General features: G+C 32.1%; 1 protein-coding gene across 1 annotated transcript in view; it reads left to right on the top strand.

The window, feature by feature from the left end:
* LOC110993769 (nose resistant to fluoxetine protein 6-like) overlaps positions 1 to 24,562 on the top strand; it is a 58,338-nt gene that overhangs the window by 31,127 nt on the left and 2,649 nt on the right. The window contains exons 3-12 of the mRNA XM_022260137.2: positions 2,284 to 2,465; positions 7,011 to 7,210; positions 12,085 to 12,211; positions 13,869 to 13,941; positions 14,826 to 14,934; positions 15,890 to 16,045; positions 16,795 to 17,277; positions 19,445 to 19,614; positions 21,284 to 21,460; positions 21,997 to 22,193. Of these exons, the coding sequence (XP_022115829.2) occupies positions 2,284 to 2,465; positions 7,011 to 7,210; positions 12,085 to 12,211; positions 13,869 to 13,941; positions 14,826 to 14,934; positions 15,890 to 16,045; positions 16,795 to 17,277; positions 19,445 to 19,614; positions 21,284 to 21,460; positions 21,997 to 22,193 (1,874 nt within the window). The remainder of the gene's footprint in view (positions 1 to 2,283; positions 2,466 to 7,010; positions 7,211 to 12,084; positions 12,212 to 13,868; positions 13,942 to 14,825; positions 14,935 to 15,889; positions 16,046 to 16,794; positions 17,278 to 19,444; positions 19,615 to 21,283; positions 21,461 to 21,996; positions 22,194 to 24,562) is intronic.

Below are 24,562 nucleotides of genomic sequence, written 5' to 3' on the forward strand. Positions count from 1 at the left end.
ACTCTTTGGCTTCATATATATTTCTAAACTTTATGAATTTATTCTGCCTGTGATTAGAGAATCAATTTCGTTATTATAAATTATTTATTTATTTATTTAGTACTCCTCTCCTACAGCTAACATAAATTATTTATAATTTATAAAAAATAATAAAAAAACAAATACACTGAGAATATAGCCAAAGATGGAATACATAATACAACAAAAAGATTTATAAAAGGGAACAAACAAACAAAAATTATTTAATACATTTGACTAATTGTGATTAAATTTATTTAACTAAGCCTAAATTAGTTTTCCTGATAATATTTCCTGAGTAAAATAAAATAGTGTACCTACATGCACCTACAGTTTAATAATATTATAGAAGGTGTATACCTAATCCCATTGAATTAATTGAGTTATCAATTAAATTCTAGTATTTTTCTCCAAGGTATTATTTAAGTTGGTGAAGGTAAACTTCTGTTTACTTACACTGTACTAGAATTAGTAAATCCACTATTATTACATAGAAAATACGCTTATGTAATTGATTATTATTCGTGTCGAGGCTATCTACATTTACATATGGCGATTTAGAAGTGTCCTTATATAAAATATTAAATTACATTTATGCAGCTTATTATTATAGTTACTTGCATTGGCTGCATTTTCTTTAAGGCTATCGCGCATTAATATATCTTACTACAATGATGCATTATAATATGTTTTGTATATTAAATTACCTCATTATATGCATGGTTTTTAAACTATAGATGTGTATTTCGAAAGTTCCTAGTTGCTACTAAATCTTACCTAAAGTTTTCATTATGCATTAGCAGCTATTTGTGTAGCCTTTTAAACGTGGTTTGATATACTGATACTACTATGTGTATGCAAGCGAATTCGTTCAGCAATTTAATGTAAACTTCTGTTTGTTTATATGTAAATGTTGAATAAATAAATATTTAAAAAGCTAATTTTTGGCTACTGACAAAAATGTATCCGCACATAATTTTTTTTCAAACTATTGAAAATAATCTAATTCTAAACACGATCCCACAATAAACTTAAATCTTTGTTTCGAAATAGTACAAGCTGAACAAAAGTTTCAAGAACGTCAGATAAATAGAGGCTGTCAAATAGCGACGGGCGTTTGTTGGTAGATAAAAGGACTATTCAAGCGTGTCTAGATTCCTTTCATTTCGATCAGAACAAAATGAAGTACGCTTTTACAGTCAGAGAAAGAAGTACTCGTGATTGTTACTGACTACAAGTTCGAAAAACTTTAAAGATAAACCTTTGGGATAATTATTTTAGAATATCACATAATTACATTAACAAATGGTGGATACAGGATTGTGTTACGCAGATGATACCACTTTGTTTGCATCCAGTTTGCAACACTTGGAAGAGTTTCTGTCGAGGATGGAACGAGGCTGTAAATCACAGCATAACCAAGGTGATGATTGTTGACCGTGCCAGAAATAATTCGCCTCAAGTGACTCAAATCGCGAAAGGCAACGTGGTCCAATCTTAAATTTATCTTGAGGCTCAGATTTCAAGCAATGGCGGATGCATCGATGAGTTCAAACGACGTATGGGCGTCACAAGAACGGCGATGGATGACAAAAAATATAAAGAAACAGGAATATAACATCAACCACGAAGACCAGTCTCGAGAAGACACTTACATTGCCCATATTTTTGTACACAGCTGAAACGTGAACCTTGCAAGATGTAGAAAGGCGAACAATAGACGCTCTGGAAATGTGGTGCTGGAGACTGCTTGGGGTTTCGTGGAACTCGATATCAAGCAGTGTTTGTTTTCAACAGTACATCTCGCACCCCTATATTCATAGGACACGTATCTCGGGGTCCATAGAACGCCTTGTCGTCCAGGGGAAGGTCGAAGGAAGGTCAGCACTAGACCGCGCTGAAGAACCCATACGCAAACTAGGAACTAATCAGATCAAGTCTGCCACAGGAGCTTTACTCAATAAATGCAGCAGTAGTAGTGACCTCTACTAGGCAAGATGGCGGAACGTTGTGGAGCGCATCTCATCTGTCCCTTCTATTACCACTATTACATAGCGATAAGACCGGATAAGAATAAAATTAGAGCACTACTATTTCAAAAGTGCTTTAAAGATAAGACTTAAATTATCCTTTTATCAACCGAAAGCAGGGGTAATTTTGTGATTAAGTAGGCTACATGAAGGCTGGAGGCGTTATATATATAATACAGCTAGATTTTTGTTTTCCCTTAGCTGCAGTTTTGAAAATTAAATTTTCTCTTTTCAGTATACGATGCATCAGGCCAGTACAGCCCCAACATTCTCTTTGGCAACGAGTACTGGCTGGGGTCGCAAAACGCTTGTTACGACCTCCAACTCAAGCAGTACTACGACCAAGTGCCACCATTCCCCACCACCTTCTTCGTGGCCAAGATCAACTTGACCGTCGATGGAGATCATATACCAATGGCAAGTACACATTATTTTAATAACTGCAATTATATATTAAATTACAAAAATCAGTGTCATATACATACATATAGTCTCGGCTGTGCTATTAGGGCATCGGCATTTTCTGTTAGAAATCTTAGCTGTTTTTGTTTATGATAAATACATTTAATTCGAGTAATACATTAAAAAAAAATTACTGAATTAAAGTCTGGAGGCTTTTTTATAAGAATAAAGCGGTCTATCACAAATTCCGTCATGCATAAATAAGTAAAGGATAAAGCGATTATCAAAAACCCTGAAATAATATGAAAAAAGTAGAGCGCACAACCGTTTCATATTTGTTCGTTTTGGACGGAATTTCCAAAAACATTTAGAGATTTGTCTTCCGACGCCGTCATGCACTAATGTGATTCTATACGCGTGCATACATCTTCGAGCTTGTTTTATATGCACTACGACAAAGGAAAGCTTGGAAAAATGTTAGGTATAGAACTAAGTTTAGTTAGCCAGCTTTCTGTACCTAAAGGTAAGGTAAAAGTTACCTTAGTATCAGGTTAAAATACATATACTACTCTATATAAATGTGTTCTTTTGACCCAAGATTTTACAAAGAAGTAACACCATCTTGAATTTTCTTGCCGCAACTGAGAAACTCGTTAGGAATACTTCAATATTTCAGAATACAAGTGCTACTCTAAAATAACGAACTCCGAACAACTTTGTCTTGTATATAAATAGCCATGTAAGTGAATATTTGCGACATGCTCCATATGTACGAGTGTGTAGGTAATATTTTGTTTAGTTTCCGCAACGTAAAGGGAATAAACAATTATGTATAATGTTTGTTGCATAATTACAATGTTCACTTCACATGCCAAATGCTTTATAGTCGTGGTCAGCGAAAGAAGTGTTAAGTATTAATTGAATAAAAATTTATTTTATAATATATGTCCAATGTTGGCTCACCTATTTTATACAAATAATCTACTATAGTAAAGAACAAATAAAACATAAATCAGTAAGTTTATATGGAAAACTATATACTATAATACTGGCAACAATTGCGCCAGTATTTCGTACTAACACGCGACACGATACGACAGCCCGAATAGTATTCCTATAGTAAACTACACAAAATGTTGCTAAAAATGTACTGCGCGGAAGACAACTTTATTTCATTAAATTTTAATTGTATATATTTTTTTTATTATTTCATGGACACCTCTTTGATATATTTTTCATTTTGCAATCCAAATATTTTTGTTCATGATATTTGAAATTATAAATGAATTGGAGCGGAGTAATTGAGTGTTGTCGTTCATTCGCGTTTATTTCATATAACTTTAGATTTAAAAACAAAAATAAGCATAAAATGTATTATTTTAAAAAATCTGAAGATGTATTCAAACTATTTAGAATATTATGGGAATCTAGGATTTCAGAGTATACATTTCATAGTGACTAAATAGTTTGACAGATCTTAATAGGGTCTAATATGATTTTACGACCGCCTTTTAGCCACACGCAGAGTTAACCACACCTTTTAGGGTGATATTAATAAACGCTTCTTAGTGCGTACAATACCCCCCTGTATGTCACTATACTTACGGATAAGTTTCATTTTAATAAAAAAGTGTTTATTCATTTTAATAATAATAATAATAATAATAATTTATTTATTTTTCTCCCTTAAACATTAAACAATAATAATTCTTAATATAGTAACAGTATTGGGAGACTGGTTTCCAAACTAGGTAAGAACCTGTAATATGGATAACCAGGCTTCCATTCCATAGCATATACATAACAAAAAGGTAGTTTGTAAGGGATTGTGTATGTGAGTGTGTGTGATAGTGGGGAAGGGTACGCATGCGTGTGTTAGTGAGTGTTAAAGGGTGTTTGACATGACAAGAACAGAATTACACACTTTATTCACATAATATGTGAATAAAGTGTGTAATTACATATTAGGTCTCAGAAGCAGCTCTAACATTGCATAGGGCGTGTTCATAAGCCAGTCCTTTAGTCGTGTTTTTAGGTTGTAAACGGAGAGCGGGTAGATATTAAGCAGCCTAAACGATATATGGTATATGCATAAGTTAACCGTTAATGGAAGACATAGGTTTGATTCTACGTAAAAAAATATTTTTTTCATAGAACCAGGCCTAGGAGTGTTTCAACTCCACACTCCGTTTTGGGTACAGGACTTGAAACGTTATTCTCTGAAATACACTCACTATATGAAAGCTTTATTCCTCTCAATTCTGGCTTGGAGCTCGAACCTTAGACTTCCCAAGCATTGTAATTGAAGCGGTATGCAGCTGAAAAGATGCACTTACGTTTTATTAAATAAATGCCATTCTTGAATTATTATTGCTTTTTATGTGGTTTCAAATATAAAATGTATTCGGACAAATATTGCCTTTTTTAGCCCATTATATGAAAGGGTTCGGACTTTACTTATATCGTTATTGTTATAGCCGTGCAATAAAATATTTAAAATAGCCGATATCGGGCCATTACGTACCAACTTGCAAAAGTTAACTGACATTTTGTCCCAACGCGACGGTATGTCAAAGAACTTTTAATATAAAAGTTTTAGACTCGCTTGCAAATTGTAGCGAAATACAGTGCTCCTTTTTGTTTTCGCATTGCAGGCATTCTATTATACGCCTTATGGTTCAACAGATTTCTTGTTAGACTTAAAATAATTAAAATAGATTAACAAAAAATACTCAGCGCTATGATTCATAAACAAGGAAAATGTTAAAATATGTTGTTTTGTTCAACAACTTGCTGGACGAAAGCTTGTGAAACGTACTACTCCTTTTATACAAACTATCTATATTATAATAATAAACAAATAAATAAATTCAAGTTCTTAAAAGAAAAAAAATGATAGCAAATGATTTAAACAGATCATATACAACTTTCTGAGAGTATTTCAAAGTCGATTAAAAGTATACATTACTCGTAGTAATAATAACAGTATTAAATTCATTGCGGTTATTCTATCGTTTAACAACAAAACAAAAAAAAACTTTATGAGTAAATTATGACTGACAAAAAGACGTCGAATGCACTTATAGTATCTACGATGGTACTTGTCCGAATCTGGTGCTTGATTTTTTCAGAGGCCCCTTGGGCGTAATTTCTGTACGCCTACTACAGAAGAACGTTAATTCATCTCCTGGGAATGACACCATTACTGGCAATCGGTTGGATATTATCAAAAGATATTTTTTTAATAGTCTTATTATAGCCCCAAAATGGCTATTACTTTATCGTCATCCGTGTAATGTGTATTTCTATATCGCATGAAATATTTCTCATCGCATCATTGGTTACACTTAGTACTGATTGTTTTGTTACTTCCAATTGTATCGGTACAAGATATAATCGATAATAAAGTTTAAAAATAAAAAGCGACTCGATTTTAAAAAAAGTTCACCTAGTTTCTAGACAATCTATACTTTACTGAAATGTATCAGTGTCAGTTAAAAGTAAAGAAAATTCGAATATTGCAAATAAATTTAAGTATATAACAATTTAATAAACGGCATTGCGTCAAAGATTAATTATATTAAGACAGGAAGAAAATATTATTGCCAGACCTAATAAATCAGCCCGATGTTAGCGAAAAATAATATTTAAATCACAATACTGAATCTTGTGAGGTTACTAATGTTAACGTTAGTAATTACTGCCAATGTAATTGTAGTAGTTTTTTGTTTCATGTCAAAAGTTTTTGCTGGATTTTTTGTGAAAATGTTTCCTTAGTCAGAAAGAAACAAATGTTTTGATTAAGTAATAAATACTCATTGTCGAAGGGGTGTGACGTGGCTGGATTTATTGGTTACGATTAGTTTAACTGTTTCCGTATACTATTTAGTTTTACACTACAAAAAACATACCAGAACGAACAGACTTGAATAAATTACATTATTTTTAATAAACACTCCTTGGATGTATAAGTCATGAATGGAGGCTCCATTGATATAGAATACGATAAAGAATAGGCTATAATCCAGGCAGTTGCTTTTCATGTGATGATTAATCGTAAGATAATGTTTAATTTACCCACATAGAGTAATCTATCCACATAGGAGTAAGATTCGACATAGCATGTATTGATTTGAAGCATTTTTATTACTATTCGCAATGCAAACAAACCGTTAGGTAATGCTTAGCTAACGTCTTCCATTATATTCACGTTTATCTTGGCAAAGTATGACAAAGACAAATAACCGACACCTATAGAAACAACCTTTCCTTAACCAAACCCTTGAAATAAAATATATTTGTACCACTTTCTTGGATTCTTAAATCTGCTATTGTGTTAAAATTGGTTTTAAACTCATTAAGTCAAATCCGATTGAGATCCGTATAGCCTTTTTGGCAAATGCCTCCTGCAAATTCCGTTATTTCTGTCTGGACTATGCCACCATTTACCACCTCACAGTCTTCTACTTTTGCGTTTATTGTACCTTACTTAATATTATCATGGATTAAATTGTTTTTTTTTAATTGATGACTATAAAATCTCTTCAAATAACTTCACAGACAAGATCAATGCTGGTGGGGCAATGTATGCCGTTATCCTGTGACAACAAAGATGTCAAGGCTTTACTACTAGCTGCGGAGACCAATGCTGCCAACCGTGCTTTAGCAGCCAACATAACAGCCACAGCACAAACACTTTACGTGCGCCCGGTACCTGGACCATACAATTTCCTTGAAGATTTCAAGTTTCACATCATAGGGTAAGAGTCTCTTACGGTTATTTTTCAACTATAGCATTGTACTTACATACCATGACCTCTCGTGGGCGGAGTTCAAGTACTTATGCAATAACCGATGAGGGCAGTGAATACATAATATTATATAGACAATTTTTATAAATTATTTTTGAATGATTTTTGTGTATTCTATGAATAAACTAATATATTATATTCAACGTATGACCTTACTCATTGTAATAGCTTTACGTAATGCAATATAAATCTAAAAAAGTTATTGCGTAATTAAAACTGATTTTCTTCAAATAATTAATAACCAGCCCGACTCCAGTTTTATTGACGGCGCCTGGTAAAGCACTAACGTAGGTTTTAATATAGAAATAAGGAATGAAAATGATTCATCATTAAAAAAACCTAAAAGGGTACAACTCGCGTGTAATTTTCTTCCTCTTTTTTTTTATTTTTTCATTAATTATTGTACATATTTTAATGAAGATGTCAATGCGGTAGAAATTGCGATCCTAACCTTGGGTGTAATAAGCTGCCCTTAACTATTATCTATATAACTTTTTCTCCTTGATCTACAAAGTACTATTCTACGGGGCAGTCGTCAACCTAAAATATCAAATCCCAATAAAAAAAGTTTCCCTTTTGTTAACATTCAACATTACTATGATTAAAATATTAGTCGTCAAACATTAAGGCTCAAAAAGTAATAACTATTCCGGACATAGCAAATATTAGCTGTGGATTGAGAAACTGGCAGATGCTGAGGAAGTTTCCATTTTAGTTGCAAAGTTGAGCCCGCAAATATTTAGGAAGAATGTTTCGGTTTGGAAAAATTCATGAAAGCAAGAATAGTTTATACAGAAAGAAAAATACAATTTAAATAAAACACAAAGGAAACGATTTTATTAACGATTTTATTTAACTGCAATTTATAAAGGCATACATATATTTATACTTATTTTTGGTCTACAATGTAGCTAACATCGTTTTGCCCCCTTAATAATAATAATAAACAATAATATAAAATAATAAACAAACAAACAAAATATCTTTATTCATCTAGGTAACAAGTACACTTATGAACCTCAAAAAAATAATTAATTTTTTTTGACGCTTTTATTCAGATACATTTTATATTTAAAAAGATAAATGTTCAAGGAGTAATCCACTAAGCCATCTTTGTTTACAAGTAAATTAATAAATTAATTACCAAGAAAACTGTCTTCGCCTAAAGCAATCAAGCTTTTCTTATTTTTTTTATAATTAAAATTCTTTTCTTTTCGTAAAGAGTTCCAGTTCGAATAACAATTGAATGAAGGATAATGAATGTTAATGAAAGCTTCCCTATGGAATTACAACTGAGAAAGCTATACCTTTAAACTATAAAAAATTTAACGTCAAACACGATTTTGTTCCCGGTTTCAGTTTTTATAAGTTTCAAATAATGATTTTACAATTGCGCGACGCCCTTATGAAATTAATTTTACGCGAAAGTAAAAATATGAAGTTACAAAAACTGTGTTAACGCAACTAAAAAAAATACGTGAACTTTTTATGAAACTTATATGTTCATTACTGAAGAGTCTTCATGCTAGATCAGTTGTTATTTGTAGACTCCAAGTGCTATAATGGTGTCTTTACCAAACTATTTCAGTTTCATATTTTTCTTGTCGAATGTTGTGACACTGTTACTTAGTCGATGTTTTTCTTCATAGACGTATCGATCACGGTCAGCATCCATCACGAGATAATCATCTTCGAAATGAGGTTTGATATCTAATAGATTAAAGTGGATTGGTATTCAGAATTCGCACATATATCAGGATTACGGCTAATTTACGTAAGTGTTTGAGAGATAACATCGATGATTATAATTGAAGTTAAAGACTAATACTTGGTAGTATTTACATTGTAGGTGAATTTGTATACTGACTACTTCTTATGCAACAGTAGTAAAATTATATTAAGTGTCATGTGTGCCATGGCTGGACGGATATTGCGACTGCGGAATTGCACCTGGCACACGACAAGAGACGTTTCACGACGTGGTTTTACTCCAGTAAGGGAGAGGCACCAATAGAAGAGGAATAAGTGTAATGAAATACCTATAATCATAAGTATGTAAAATGGAACAGATAGGTGCCCTCGCTACATGGAATTCTAGTTGTTTATTTGTTGTAAAGTTTTCATACATTTTGTTTCAGCAGTAGTATAATAGCGGTACAATTATATAGGACAGGATTTCTTAACTAGGCCTTTTGTGGTCTCAATTTGGTTTGCGACACTTAGGGGTAAATAATAAAAAAATGATGTTAACGATGTTACTAAAATCGAGACCATATAGAGCGCTTGGACAAGACCCTATGGACCCGAAGGCTCCTTATTATCGGCATAACAAAAGACCAACCGCCCACCGCCGAGATAGAGTGAAGACATTGCAAGTAAATGAATGACGTCATCGCAGAAAAATTCAGGAAACCTACGTCCAAAAATGAACCCAGAAGAATCGCTGATGATGATGATATATAGTTTTTAATATAGCTGAAGTATATTAAGATCGTGACATACGTGACTGTTTGCATTAATGGAATTAATGAGATTCTCGAAGCACGCTTTAATATAATAAAATACACAAAACGGATATTGATATTGAATGACGACAGTCTTATTAAATTAATCCTTAGCGCCGACTGTTTTGGCTTTTATCAGACATTGATATTAATTAGAAAAGTAAACGGAAATATATTTTATATTAATATATTATACATTTGATTGAATTCTCTTTATTAGGCATTTCGTTTTACATCGAATCATGAGTTTTATTTAATCTTATAAATCATTTTTAAAAGGTTATAAATAGATTGTGTCTGTTTCATATATTCGTTGTATATATTCTTTAACGATAATGACGTATTTTTAATTTAGTAATCAACTAATTTAGCAGCAATTAATTTGTTAATAAACTAATTTAACAGAAATTAATGTGGCCTTAACGTGAATTCTAGATTTCTGGAACACACATCCTTTAACCTTGCTATATACGAACAGTTATATTTTAACTGTTATGTTCAAGGCTTTAAGATTGCTTAATCAATCGAAAGATATTCCTTATAGACCAAAATCATATTATAAAATCTCATTTCATTATAAGATTTAGTTTTTATGAGGCCATGCTATAAAATATGTGATCATATAAAAATTCGTATATATATATATATACGAATTAATATAGTTTTGTAACACAAATCTTGCGTTTGCCCCAAACCTAAATTAATATTGCAATTGAACTGTATCATTGCGTAAAACCACTAAAATCAGGTAATACTCATAAGACTTTTCGTAGTGCAACATAGTTTCTGATTACAATAGATGGTACCTACATGGCATAAACCTATTCAATAATTTTGACAAGGTATACTCATTTGAAGCCAAATTCTATCGACTATTGTTTGTAACAAAAATAAAGTATAGTTTCCATATGTTTAATAAATTAATTTTATTTATTTTTAAATCTTTCCAACGCTCGGCACACTATAGGTACGTTGTTACAAGAAAAATAAAATACATGTTTTGATGTAACACACATATATAAAAATATAATATATATTATACATATTATAAATAATAAACAAAGAAATTTAATTATGAAAACCAAAAAAAAATCGATTTAACAGTGTGACAGGAGCAACTATCCATACTTAGCTCGTTTATCAAAAAAAGGTACGAATAAAAGTTTAACGAACTTTATTCGTTTTCCTACTTAGTTCCAAATACGATCACTGATCGCTTCTATACGAAAACTTATTGTTACTATTATATTTTGTTAACCATTCGTAATTACGTATTATTCGTGCTTCTGATCTAGATACAATGTGTAGCTGTTGCCAAATTAAGAATCTTGCCAATTACCAACATTTCTGGTGTTTTCAGGAAATAAAGAAGGCTTTTTCTTGTACAGTGTACAGTGTTGTATCCAGTAAATGCACTGCCAACTTTTGTTTTAAGTTTCTCGTAACATTATTATTTTTTTCTTTTTTTGACGTTCATAAGTTTAAGCAAGCATAATTAAATAATAAAAAAAGCGGTCAAAAAATTTTCATGGGTTGTTTTAAGAAAATATTTTATTATTTTTAATCTGCATTAATGACATAGAACAGTGTCGACAAGCACGTACGAACCTCCACCCTAAGGTTTTGTGTTTGACTTCGAGTAGCCATTTTCTGTCAGGCGCACTGTATATATCTATACGTTGATACATGGTAAAAAGTGTAATCTGCTTTGTACAATGTATCTTTATACATCGCTTTATTATAAACTAGCGACCCACTTTCACACGGGCAACCATGACCCGGCAACCTTGAAAAATAATATACCTACCTTCATGATTCATTCGTGAAAATTACATTAAAAAATTTTAGTTTAGCTCGAGCACCTGTTTTATGTGTTAATATGTGTTTGTAGGCATTATGAAACTCTACAACTTTTTTCCTCAACTTAATAAGATATCCCATGGTTAATGCAGCGTTTGTTATAAATGTTTTCGTTGAACTGTTTTTTCGACTTCTTCGACAGACTATTTTATTTTTTATAGAACAGGGGGAAAACGGGCTGGAGGCTCACCTGATATTAAGTGATACCGCCGCCCATGGACACTCTCAATGGTCTTTTAAGAATTGGTACGCCCTTTTCTTGAAGGACCCTAAGTCGAATTGGTTTCGACTACCACGAAACGGTTACAGTTTTCGGGTTATTTGTTAACTCACAAATAACGTGGCTTTCTATTGTTAAAATTATTGGAAATCGGTTCAGCAGACTGAAGACTATATAGCCTCACAAACTGTACCTTTTTATAATATACGTATAGCTCTCATGTTACTTTTTTTTTACAGGGCAGTCATCATTATAGCTTCGTTATGGATGTTGGCGGCATCTCTCTACGAAGCTCAGCTGGAGCGCCGATACAGAACCGAACAGAAACATGACCTTGAACTCGCCAACAACAATCATAAGCTACCAGTTGGTATTATCATATATATATTTATATAATAATAATATATTTGCATGAATTTAGAACTGGTGGTACAATCTAATGTATATTCTGCCACACGTAATGGTGTGCAAATTACTCTTAAAAGATAGACTTATAAATATATGTTACAATTACGAGTCATATCAAGATATTCAATTCTTACTTTTTTTATTATATTGTTGCGTTTCAAATTAATATTATGTATAATCTTTATATATCTTATAAGTCATATATAAATATCTATTAAAAACTATAATTTCAAATCGATTCGAGAGGTAATTAAAAATATTAGAACATACATTCGAAGACCTGGAAGCTCATGAAATTGGGTTGGTTTGTTTTGCTACCCGTATCTCTATAAATTAAAATAAACTAAATCAATATAAGCTAAGTAAGTTATTGATTTGCTAATGAGCTGAGTACGAGATACTGTCGTACTGACATTATCAACCATTTCCATCAACAAGAATTATTATTAAAGTCCGTCCACCAATGTCTTGCAGAGCAAATGCTTCTGATTCATTGATATTGGATGTCTATTATTTATTGTCAAGACACTGCACGAAACAGCTATCTTTAAGGAGCCAATAACTAAGCATAAATGTTCCAAATTGCTACGTGCCCTGATACAGCCCTGCGCATTTGTTAAACGGAATTCTCCAACTGAGTATTAAATCTAATAGTTTTGCAAACGGTTTTGTTCTTACAATATCGCAATATATCTTGTTAACTAATTGTCATATAGAGATAAGTATTGTTACCTAATCCGAATTGGCCAAGGTTTGTACATTATTTTTAAACAGTACGATATGTGCCTTTTGCTAGTGATTAAATAATTTTTAAATATCAATTTTTAATGGTATTTATATATATTCCGATTCTAAAAAAAAATAAAGTGATCTGAAATACATTTTCTGCAGTTCTTTAGAAATAAACAAGTTTCTACTTCTTTTAATGAAACACTTTTCTTGTCCCCAAAATTTAAATCTGGTAACATGTAAGTCTTTGATATTATTCATGAACTAAAAGGTCGGGCAGAGCGTTGAGTGTATTCATAAAGTCCAGTAATGACGTGGGACTTATTAATTAGGATAATTCCCGTAAAAGGTGCGGATTTCGAAGCCCTTGAACGTATTTAATACTTTATTTCTTAATACATATGATTTCTTCGTTAAATTCTGCTGACATTACCGATATAATGACGCTTGGAATTTGAACATATAGGTTTTAGTTAATGTAATATTTTTTCCTTTAGCGAATGACATTCATTGTTCACTGACATTTATCGCATTTGCATACATAAAGTAAAAGAGTTAACTTAACCATCCCTATTCACACAAACACTATTATTGTCTCTTTTCATCACAGCATAACCACAATTTGCTAGTAAAAGACGAATGATGTTAGGTACTTATTATTTTTTATTAGGTGGTTTCGAAGTTTTAAATCCTCTTCCACAGTCCAGTAGCCTTTAAAATTCTACTCCATTAGCTTGGAAAATAGCCCTTATTGTTAACAGAATAAAATGTATTACTACGTATTTAATTACTAGACCTACGATTGCAAGTTTCATTGCTGTGCTTTGTGCTTGGGTTATAGAAATCGCTGCCTGTTTATGTTTCTAATTACTGTTTCTTTTCGCAGCCTAATTCTCCTAGCTGCAATGACAGTATTGGAGAAGAAATTAAAGACAAGGAACTTCGACGAGAGAGATGTGGTAAGACTTTATGACTCCATTAAGTACTTCAGAAATATACTCAGATTTTTTAGTTAAAACTTTAGCTATTCGGAAATAGATACCCTCAAATTGAAATATTGGCTTTATACACTAATTTACACATGTTTTCTTGTTTATACTGATTATAATAATAAATTCAATCAAGGATGACGCGTCATTCTACGACTGAATAAATGTGGAAACTCCCGAAGCAGTTAGTACATATAATAATAATAATAAAGTCTTTATTCATTTTAAGTTGGTACATCTTTCTTTTCATAGTGTAAGGTTTGGGAACCCTTTTAAGTAAATATACCTGTGTTAGGGTTCCCAGCTCTTCCATAACAAACTTAATAAACATATTGTATGCCAGTAGTAAGTATGATTAAACAAACTGTATTTATTGTATAATTTGTATATTAGATTATTGAAATAGTCCTACTGGTGTCTATCGGTGGTCCGTTAGTGGTCACCGCGAGGAATATATATTTCTTAGACGACAAACTTTTTGAACAGTTAATATATTATTTAGTCGATTACGTGGACGTAGATATGCTGTAGTATCTAAAAATGGTTTCATTTACCCTGTAATTCACAATGAAAGACTTATTATCAAAGCTTGTTTACATTGTTGAAAAAAGAAACTAGAAACATTAATAGAAAATTATTGCTAAGTTTAATGTGTAGTGAAAACCTTATAGCTTATGACAAGTGTGTAGTGGAAATATTTTTGGCCCCCATATGTAAAACTAATCTTATTGATTCCGGATTGTTGATTTATCAGTAAATATTATTAACGATTCTAAAGTTAGTAATATAACATTTAAATTTGTGGGTATATATAATATTGTTTGTTGAGATTCATAAGCTCTATATTTTATTAGGTGTGTGGTCGGAAATTCTGCTGTCGTTCTCCATTCTATCAAACGGGAGAGCTATTCTTAGCACCCGGCGCCCCAACGACGGGGCTCTAACCTGCCTACATGGAATGAGGTAATTATTATACAGGAAAAAAATTGGGTCACCGAGGGACGAGAATATCTAAGAATTTGGCGTAAGAAAAATTTTGTTTCAACATCTAACTTCATAAATTTCATCTTTCAAAAAGTTTCTCAACTTCCTGTAGTACTCTTCGTATTTTTTATTTTGCAAATTTAAAAATAAAAAATAAAATGCGTATATTTTATTTTTAATATCAAAATCATTCATTATATGGCTGCTGGAGTCGCTTCATTGGGTTTATGTTTTACTTTTAGTTCTATTGATCATCATTACAGACTTGATCAGTCTTCTGTATCCGTCTCGTCTCTCTAGATATGAAAGCCTTTACTGTGCGTTTTCAAGGCAGTTTTTGCCGCGTAACACCACTTTGTGGAACCAGCTGCCCACTGAAGTATTTCTGAACCAATTCGACTTAGGGACCTTCAAGAAAAGAGCGTACCAATTTTTAAAATAGCCGGCAACGCATGAGTGTCCATGGGTGGCGGTAATACTTAACATCAGGTGAACCTCCTGCACGTTTGCCCCCTGTTCCATTAAAAAAAAACATAGATTCATAAACAAAATTGTTAATATTATTTATGGCTGCATCTCAGCAACAAAATTCCGGAATTACGACAGATTTAATCTATGAACTTATTTCAATCCTTGCTGAATGGCTTGAGTAACATATTGTCGTAGTAAATTAACTCTAAGTAAAGCGGTGCACATGTCAGTTTCCTTACTATATGTGTGACAGCATGAGCGAGTACTGTGTGACATATAGTGTGAAAACCCATAATTTTGTCTTCATAACGTCTGACTAGTGTATAGGCTAGATTTACGGGGCTTTAGAGTCATAACCATAGGGCTAGATCACCATAGTGATGTACTTTTAAATTTATATCTATTTATTTGAATTGATCTATGATGCATGTATAAGATTTACAATATTCTTTTCTATTTTCAGGTTCTTGTCAGTGTTATGGGTGATAATGGTACATACGTACTTAACAATATTTTACATAGCAGACAATAAACAAATGAGAGTCGTCACAGAGAGGAACTTTCTATACCAATCAGTTGGTAATGCTTCATACTGTGTTGATACCTTCTTTTTTATTAGGTTAGTCACAACTTATTTTTTTTCTTCTTTTTATTAAACTTCCCGCATGATTAGAAAAATAAACATCCACTCTAAACAATACTTCCAAAGGGTTGCTTATTAAAGCTTAATAAATTATCCTGTAAAAATATAAATTAAACAGACATATAAAACATATTGCAAAAACTACATGTGTACAAGATTACGTTATAAAGTAGATTTAAATTAGGTTTGTATTTCATATTGCCCACTTAGGTAGCAAGTGCTACGTAACGACGTCGTTCTAAGAAAGGTGACTTACACTTAACAGACTACATTTTAAAACTCTACCGCTTAATTGTCTGTATTAAATTAGTTAAATGAATTTATAGCCAGAGCTATAATAGCGATTACGCTTATTTAAGATATTTATTAAAAAATATGTACTCAACGAAATATAAATAACGCGCGTTTCTAGCAATTTCATACAGGTCACCCGAAGAGTAAAAGTATCACAAATTTTTAATTAAAATTACATATTTAAACATACTTTATATGGGTAATGCAAATATGCGTATGTATGGTTCAATACGTCTCCGACAAGTAATGGACGATAAATGAACAACTGCCCTTTAGTGAACTTAATCTAAACAGCTTTTCCGTCTAACCGTAATCGAACGACTCCAACTATATATATGGATTATATATAAGTATTGTCAACGTTATCTTTTTTATTTAATATATCATGGTATAAGTAAAACATAAAATATTTGTTTTTCCTTTTATTTCAGTGGCCTGTTAGTAACCGTACTATTCCTACGCACCGAAGATAAGAAAACGAAACGTAAAACCGAGAAAAGAGATAAAGACGTGAATAAAAATATCAATGGCTACACCAACTCCGCCTTATCAGTATCCATAAGCGAACAATCCTTTTACGAAGATGTCTTGGATAAACCCAAATCGAAGATAGAGCTCTCTCGAATGACACGATCTTTCTTCGTCCTACTTTCATATAGATTGGTGAGGCTGACGCCAGCATATGCCTTCGTTATAGGAATAAACGAGCTTGCTTTACGATACACGCATAACCATACAGTGTTCGAGCCGGCCATCTTTGACCACATCACATGTGAGAAATATTGGTGGAGGAATGTGCTGTATATCAACAACTTGTTCCCGCAGAAGGACATGTGCATGGTGTGGTCTTGGTATATGGCCAATGATACGCAATTTTACGTCGTTGGTATTATACTGCTATTAATTTCGGTTAAGTAAGTATTCATTTAATAGAAAAACAAAGATTTTATATTTTAAAAATAATCACTCATAAAGCCTATAAAAAACAAGAGAACTACTCAATTAGTTAATCATGATTCAATAAGATATCAATTTGAAATTTCATTTGTCTTAACCTTTCGGAATTAAAATTGAGGTTAAAAGAATGTAATGTAAACATCCTTCTGAGCCTGACACAAGTCGTCGATTTTTTCGTCTTAGGCAGGCTGGTTCCCTCAATATGTTTTTCTTCATCGTATGTTAAATACGCATAGACAGAAAGTCATATAAACAGCCGGGGTTCAAACCTACAACCTCAGGTTTGAGAAACGCATACTTATATGCTACCACTGCTCTTCAAATCTTAGTAATTTAAATCTCACTTTAAAAGAAACCACTGCTATAAGCTAATATAGTGACATGTCATAAATTAAAAATATAGATTCAAAAGAGTAGATTATATTTTAGCAATAAAAGCCTCATGCAAAATTAGAATTTTGAACAAAATCAGCCAGCATTACTAAATTTGAAATTACGTGTTCTATCGCTTTGGTACCTCTATAATTTTAGTAATGAGTTTGTTTAGGTAACCTAAAGGGCTTTACATAATATCATAGTTTAATTTCAGTTATATTTAATGAAGGTACATTTTCTTCTGTATTATGTTTCTTTTTGATTGTAATTGTTTTTATTTTCTTCACTCAGTAGCTTCCAATATCGATAGCGTACCGAATTTCACATTTTTGTAGTCAATTCCGAAATAGTTCCCTCAATATGTGTAGCGTTGATATCGCCTTGGGATGGCATCAAAAAAAAATCGGCATCACAATCACTAACGCTGAAATTTACGGCTTGATTGCTTGTTTGGCGTACCTAAAAGTAGCAATTTCTTCACAAGCTTAACATCAAGTATTCTATACAAAAGAGCAGTGTTAGCCTAGTGGCTTCACCGTGCTATTCTTAGCCCTGAGGTCGTTAGTTCGATCCCCAGCTGTGGACTTTCTGTATGCCTATTGCTAGCAACACTCATACATGAAGAAAGACGTCGTCAGGACCAACATGCCTTGGACCCAAAAACCTAAGGCGTGTCAGGTACAGAAGGCTGATCGTAATATATTTGCCTATTAGAAAAAAACAACTGATCACGAAACCGAATCAGAAATCTGAGGCCTAGAACTTATTTCTGTTTCGATTATTATTTAATTAAAGACTGAAATTTTAATACTTAATTAACTGATTAAGATTTTCGAGCACTCTGGCATTCAGTGTCCATGGGCTTAAGATCAGGTGACCCGTTTGCCCCCTGTTCTGTAAAAAAAAAACCTAAAACGGTTGTAGTGCTACTGTCCTATGCAAATATTTATGACACTTTCACCTTCGAGATCAAACAAAATTAAATTGGTTGTACGTGCTATTCACGTTTACCATATAAAAAATGTAACCTTTACAATTTTGTACAAATATTATTTGTGCGTGTGGCACAAATATTTACCCTATTTATTATATGTACCCTACACTGACTGTAAAATGTCTATGCCTTCTGCCATTAGGAGATAGGGGAGTGTACTAATATCAAAGTAAACATTAAGCCCTCAGGGAGCCTACCTTCATAAATTTTAATGTATCATTATCACAGATTGTGGAATAGTCATTAAAATATGTTTCATAATTATACGGACGGTGTAATATGCGCTTGGGGCATTATAATATCGAATACAATACAAGGTTTATATAGGAAAAATACTTTCCAAATAAACGTTGGTTATTCATGAACAGGTACATAAAAAGCAATGGGTTTTCTTATATTCAATAGAATTATAAAAAATATTATATACTTCGCTTGTCATTTATTGATATATGATCACTTCAATATTTTTTATTAAAACTATAAGGTATCTTAGATCACCTAGAAGAATGTTCTGTGTTTTTTTCGTATTAGCTTAGTTATCATTTGTTTTAAAATAAGTATTGTTTAATGATTTGCTTTTTTTTCTCTCGGCCTGCACCCTCTGTCTTCTTTGCCGATGAGTAGGGATGCCTACAGGTTCAAATTTAATGACGTGGAATAAGTGGTACCAGTCTATCTTATGTTCCATTTATCGCATCTAGACATAAAAATAAAAATTGTGGCATCTGACAAAAGATGTTATTTTTATTCAACAGGCACATGAAATTCGCAACAATTTCACTCGTTTTGGTTCTGGCAAGCTCTTGGATAACTACCATATACATATCAGTATGGCACCAGTACAAAGCTCGGATTCAGGAACCCTTCGAAATGTTTGATCCTCTTTACGACAAGCCGTGGTCAAGAATTGGGCCGTACTTGATCGGTGAGTGCTAAAAACCTTCAAATAAGTATATACGTTGTTCCTTAGAAAATAGTTCTCGTTGTTTCATCTTTATATGAAAACGAATAATAATAATGTAAAATGTAAATTAAGAAAAATTTGCGCGCCACTGTGTGTGGCAAAATATGCGAACGATTTACGATTGTACCACCTTAACATTAAGTACCATATTCTTGAAATAAATAAATAATTATTATTAAACATACGAAAAAAAATATTTTAAAGAACAATTACATAGTATATGATTCGTAACGTGCAATAACATCGTTTTTGTATTCATTGCATATATATTTTTTTCTATTTACTTTCCTTTTAGTATTTTGGTGTTTTCTGTACTTTTAGTTTATATTTAATATATTAAGCAATATACAAAAAAAAACATCTTTCTGTCTTCTGTCCGTTTCGTTTATCCTTGAAGGCTATATATAAAGGTTACCAGGCCATACCGCGCTTTAAGTATTATTTCGTCGCGAATCGAAACCAAGATCCTGCTACGCCATATCCGGAATCCATCTTGAATATACAGCCTTAAATTTACAAAAATATAAAATAGTAATAATTTTAGGGGTTGGAATCCGCTAAGCGTAAAATTATTATCACGTCACTTAGATTAAGGATAATATTACAATTGTAATATAATTTTTACTTCTTAAGAAATTCCCGTTGTATATAAACATATTTTTATTATTAAAACAATTAGAAGAAAGCGCAAGAAATCGTTGTATTGCTTAATTATATGCTACAAATGTTTTTCAATTCAACAAGATTACCCTTATAATATTACTTTAAAGCCCAGAAAACATACTGAACATAGATAAAGCTGAATTTCATACGAAGCAATAAGCTGAGCGTGGACTTGCTCGTAAAACAGATTTTATGATATTTTATGCATTTTCTATCGGAGAAAAGCCTATTACAACGCTATAAAAATATAATGAAATTTCTGAATTAAATTTAAATTAAGTCTACTGGGAGGTAATCTTATAACGATTCCAGTATGTTTCGACTACGAATATTGTCCTATTTGGAAGAACCTACCCAAATGGTTATCTTTAATTTAAGAACCAGTCATAACACTTCTCTAGCCAAGATGGCGGCAGTCTCTACAAAAGTAAAAAATAATAATTTTCTTAACTTACAGTCTTCAACGAAATTCAATTCAAAGATCTAATAAGATAAGGCAGGCATGATACGTCATCGTGGATGTGATTAATCTGTGACTGTTTTGTGTCACATGGCTGTCGTATAGAAAGCAATATTTTTGAATATCGAATTCTTTTCTACAAATTGTATTACTTCCTGGTTAAAAGAATGTTTTATACAGATTACTTTCACTAACAGTTTATTGTTCATACTATAAAATAGCATATTGCTACGAGTCGTTATTTTACACAACACGTTTTGCTGTCCTCGAACGTCGAATACCCTGTGAAATCTAGTTCTTCATAATCTCTCTATGTTCATGTTCCTTACGCTTATTTAGAATGTAAAATTACTTTATAAAAAGGTTAAGTTTTTATTTTAAAACTACCATGTAAAATAAATAACAATAAAGGCTTTCAGACTTCCCTGGCGCAAGGTATTCTAGTGAAATTTTCTCACTGAATTGCGATGATATTACTTGTATTAATACATTATTATAATTTTCTAGGTATGATGGTCGGCTGGTATTTACACAGAACAAAGTGTCAAGTGAAAATACCTTGTTGGTTGGTGGCTATTGGATGGCCTGCATCTATTGCAATCATTGGAAGCCTGATTTTCGGCATGGTCGATGGCTATTTTGAAGTTTGGCCTACAGCGTTCTACATTAGCGTTGGACATACAGGTAATCCATAATAATATAAAACTTATTAAAATATATAAATAGCTATTTATAAATTTCTAAAAAGCCTTGATTACGATGCAACAGAATTCGTTTATCCTTGGCATTTGAAATACTTTAAATTAAATTAAATTCTTTCACACACTCACAACTATCAATCTTAAGTTTTATTTTGTCCTTGAATATTTTTTCTGTGATTTATTATATTTGATAGTATTTCAATTATGACATAATATTCTATCGTTTGTGTGTTACATATAGGTTATAGAAAACATTACCCTGACCCAGCAACCGTAAAGGCATTTAACTGCTTCAATATTCCAATATTAAATCGAAATATAAACTAAAACAACGAAGATATTCTTATGTAATTTTTTTCATTTTCACCTAGCAATGATGATGATGAGGCATTTTGAGGGTTGAAAGAGTTCCATTAGCCGGACGCGGCAGCACACAATCCTACATTGATTTTCAATAACTAATAAAATTACGTTACTGTTAATCTATTAAGGTATTAAGTATACACGAATTTTTTATAGGATGGGGAGTGGCACTCGCCTGGGTGGCCATAGCTTGTTGCTGTGGTTATGGTGGTCTCGCGAACTCTCTGCTGTCTTACAACGGATGGTTGCCATTAAGCCGACTTACATATTGCGCTTATCTGGTTCATCCAACCATCATGATGTACACCTCTTTCTTGCTCGATGGACCTCTTCATCTACAGAACTCTATAGTGGTAAGTTTTAACACCTTTGGGGCGCAAATAATTACAACAGTATGTAATTTATTTATAACAGGACTTAAAAGATACATAGTCCTTAGTGGTTGCATAGCGAAATTTTTCCTATTTTCCTTTAAATAAAATAAGTATTTGCAATCCTGACTTTAATGTTGAAATTTTGAATCTCGAGATATCAATGTTAACATTAGCTCTATGCAGAGAACTACATCAGTGTTGCTTACAAAAATGTGATCAGTATCGCTATCGCTACTGGAAGTAACATAGTATCGGGGGTGTAATAAATCTAAATCTAAATATAATAAGAGTCGCAATGAGTATAAACTTTAGACTATAAGACAGGCTTAAGGATGGACGCTTTATTAATAATGTTTATGCGCCTGCATTATTAGACCAAATAGTCATTGATTTGCAATGTTTACTTATGAAGAATGAATACAAAAAACAATTATATATAAACAATCTAAAATTATTCTTACCAGCAAGCTATCGTTGTTTTAATCTTGTTTAATAACTCACAAAGCCAGTAGGCCGATCCGTAGTTAATTTACATTTCATAGTTTCCGTAATACTGATATAACAGGGACGCCAAGGTACAATAATTGAATATTCTATTCTCTTAACATCAATAGGACTTTCAGGGCTTTGTAATATAACCCCTGACTTCAAAGAGTCCCAGGGTCTTGTCGTTTCCCACGAAACAAACAAAAGGCAATCACTGGGCGTATCTTCATACTCCTGTCTAAATAATATAAATGTTACAGTCAATCTCAAGAAGAAATAACTAAAACGAAAAAATCTGTGAGTTCTGACACAGAAATACCTTATGATTTTGCTTCAGCTAAAAAATTGTTTAATTTAGAACATAATTAAAAAGAAATTGTATTTATTTTCCTTGTAACAGGAAACTATATGAAAGTACATATATATTTAAAAAAATGATAACTGTGTAACTCCGCTTAAATACATAAATAAATTCAATACTTAAATGATCGGACTCGTTATTTTAAAAAATAGAGATCTATTTCCATTTTATGCAACAAATACAAAAACAAACCGTGTTTAGCTGATTTAATACAAAATGTGTGAATAATAACTCAAAGCACTAAAACATTTTAATTGAAGTGCTCACTTCAGTGGTATAAATAATGCAACGTTGGCGTAAGAAAATGTTATCTTAAAGTCACATTAATGTAGAACACCCGAGTGTTAAGCTCAGAAATTCCTATCTCGACTCACACCAGGGTATTTTCACACTCCACGACGCTAGCTTATTGCCATTATAAGCGTACGTTTCTGATCGCGTCGTCTAGAATTTAAACGTGCTTAATAAAAAAAATGGTAAGCGACAATGACAATTCTATGCCCGTTTTAATAATTAATAAAACTTTTTACATGTTACTTTTCTTACCAGAAACAATTGATTTTTTGCCTATGTATATTTTGTTTTCTGTTTGTAGGTCCTATACTCCACAAACTTTGTAATAAAAAAAGAGCTTTGCCAACCATGATTGTTAAAAAATACTCGAACCGTCGAGTTATAATGTAATTAGCGTTTATATTATTATTATTAAAGAGGTTTTATTAAACAAATGGTAGTACTGAGATATACATATCTCACATAGATCTGTTTCGCATTGAGACCAATAATTTAAAAAAATACATATACGTAGCCAGCGCAATGCGTACAATGTTTTAATTTCAATAACATAGGGCAGTATATCATATAGCTTGATATGGTTTTATTCATTTTAAATAAACCAAATAAATTACTATTCTATGTACGGACTATAGTAATTGGTAATAACTTAGTGTTAAGAAGTATTTTAGTGCACAAAAATAATAGTTCTTCTATTAGTAGTCATGTTTGACGTCCATGGTAACCTTCACGAAAATAACTTTTTATTTTCCAACGCTATTGCGAAGCTCTCTATTGAAAATAAGATTAGAGCACTTACAGCTGTACTTGATGTCCTATTCAGTACAAATCAAACTATCTGATAATTTAATACTGATGGCTGAAGCAACGCTTTATTAAAGCTAAAACTGTGATAGTAATTTACAAGTGTAAGTCGCATAATAAGGCAAAAGCGTGCCTATATATATATATATATATATATATAAATTAAGTAACATAATTAGAAACAATATCCAGGAACCGAGATAAGGGCGAAAAATAAATTTAACGGTCTCAAAAGTAATTTAAAACTTGAAAAATTACAATTAAGCTCGTTTCTCAGTTTCTCCGGAAGTTTTACGGATGCCGCGGCCGTCAAGAATTGTTCATAAACAGACATAAATTAATTGCTAATCTGGATTACACCAAAATATTTTCTCGGATAAAGAGAGCTTTCTATTTCATTTTG

Source organism: Pieris rapae, chromosome 12 (genome assembly GCF_905147795.1).
Source record: "Pieris rapae chromosome 12, ilPieRapa1.1, whole genome shotgun sequence".
Taxonomy (NCBI): domain Eukaryota; kingdom Metazoa; phylum Arthropoda; class Insecta; order Lepidoptera; family Pieridae; genus Pieris; species Pieris rapae.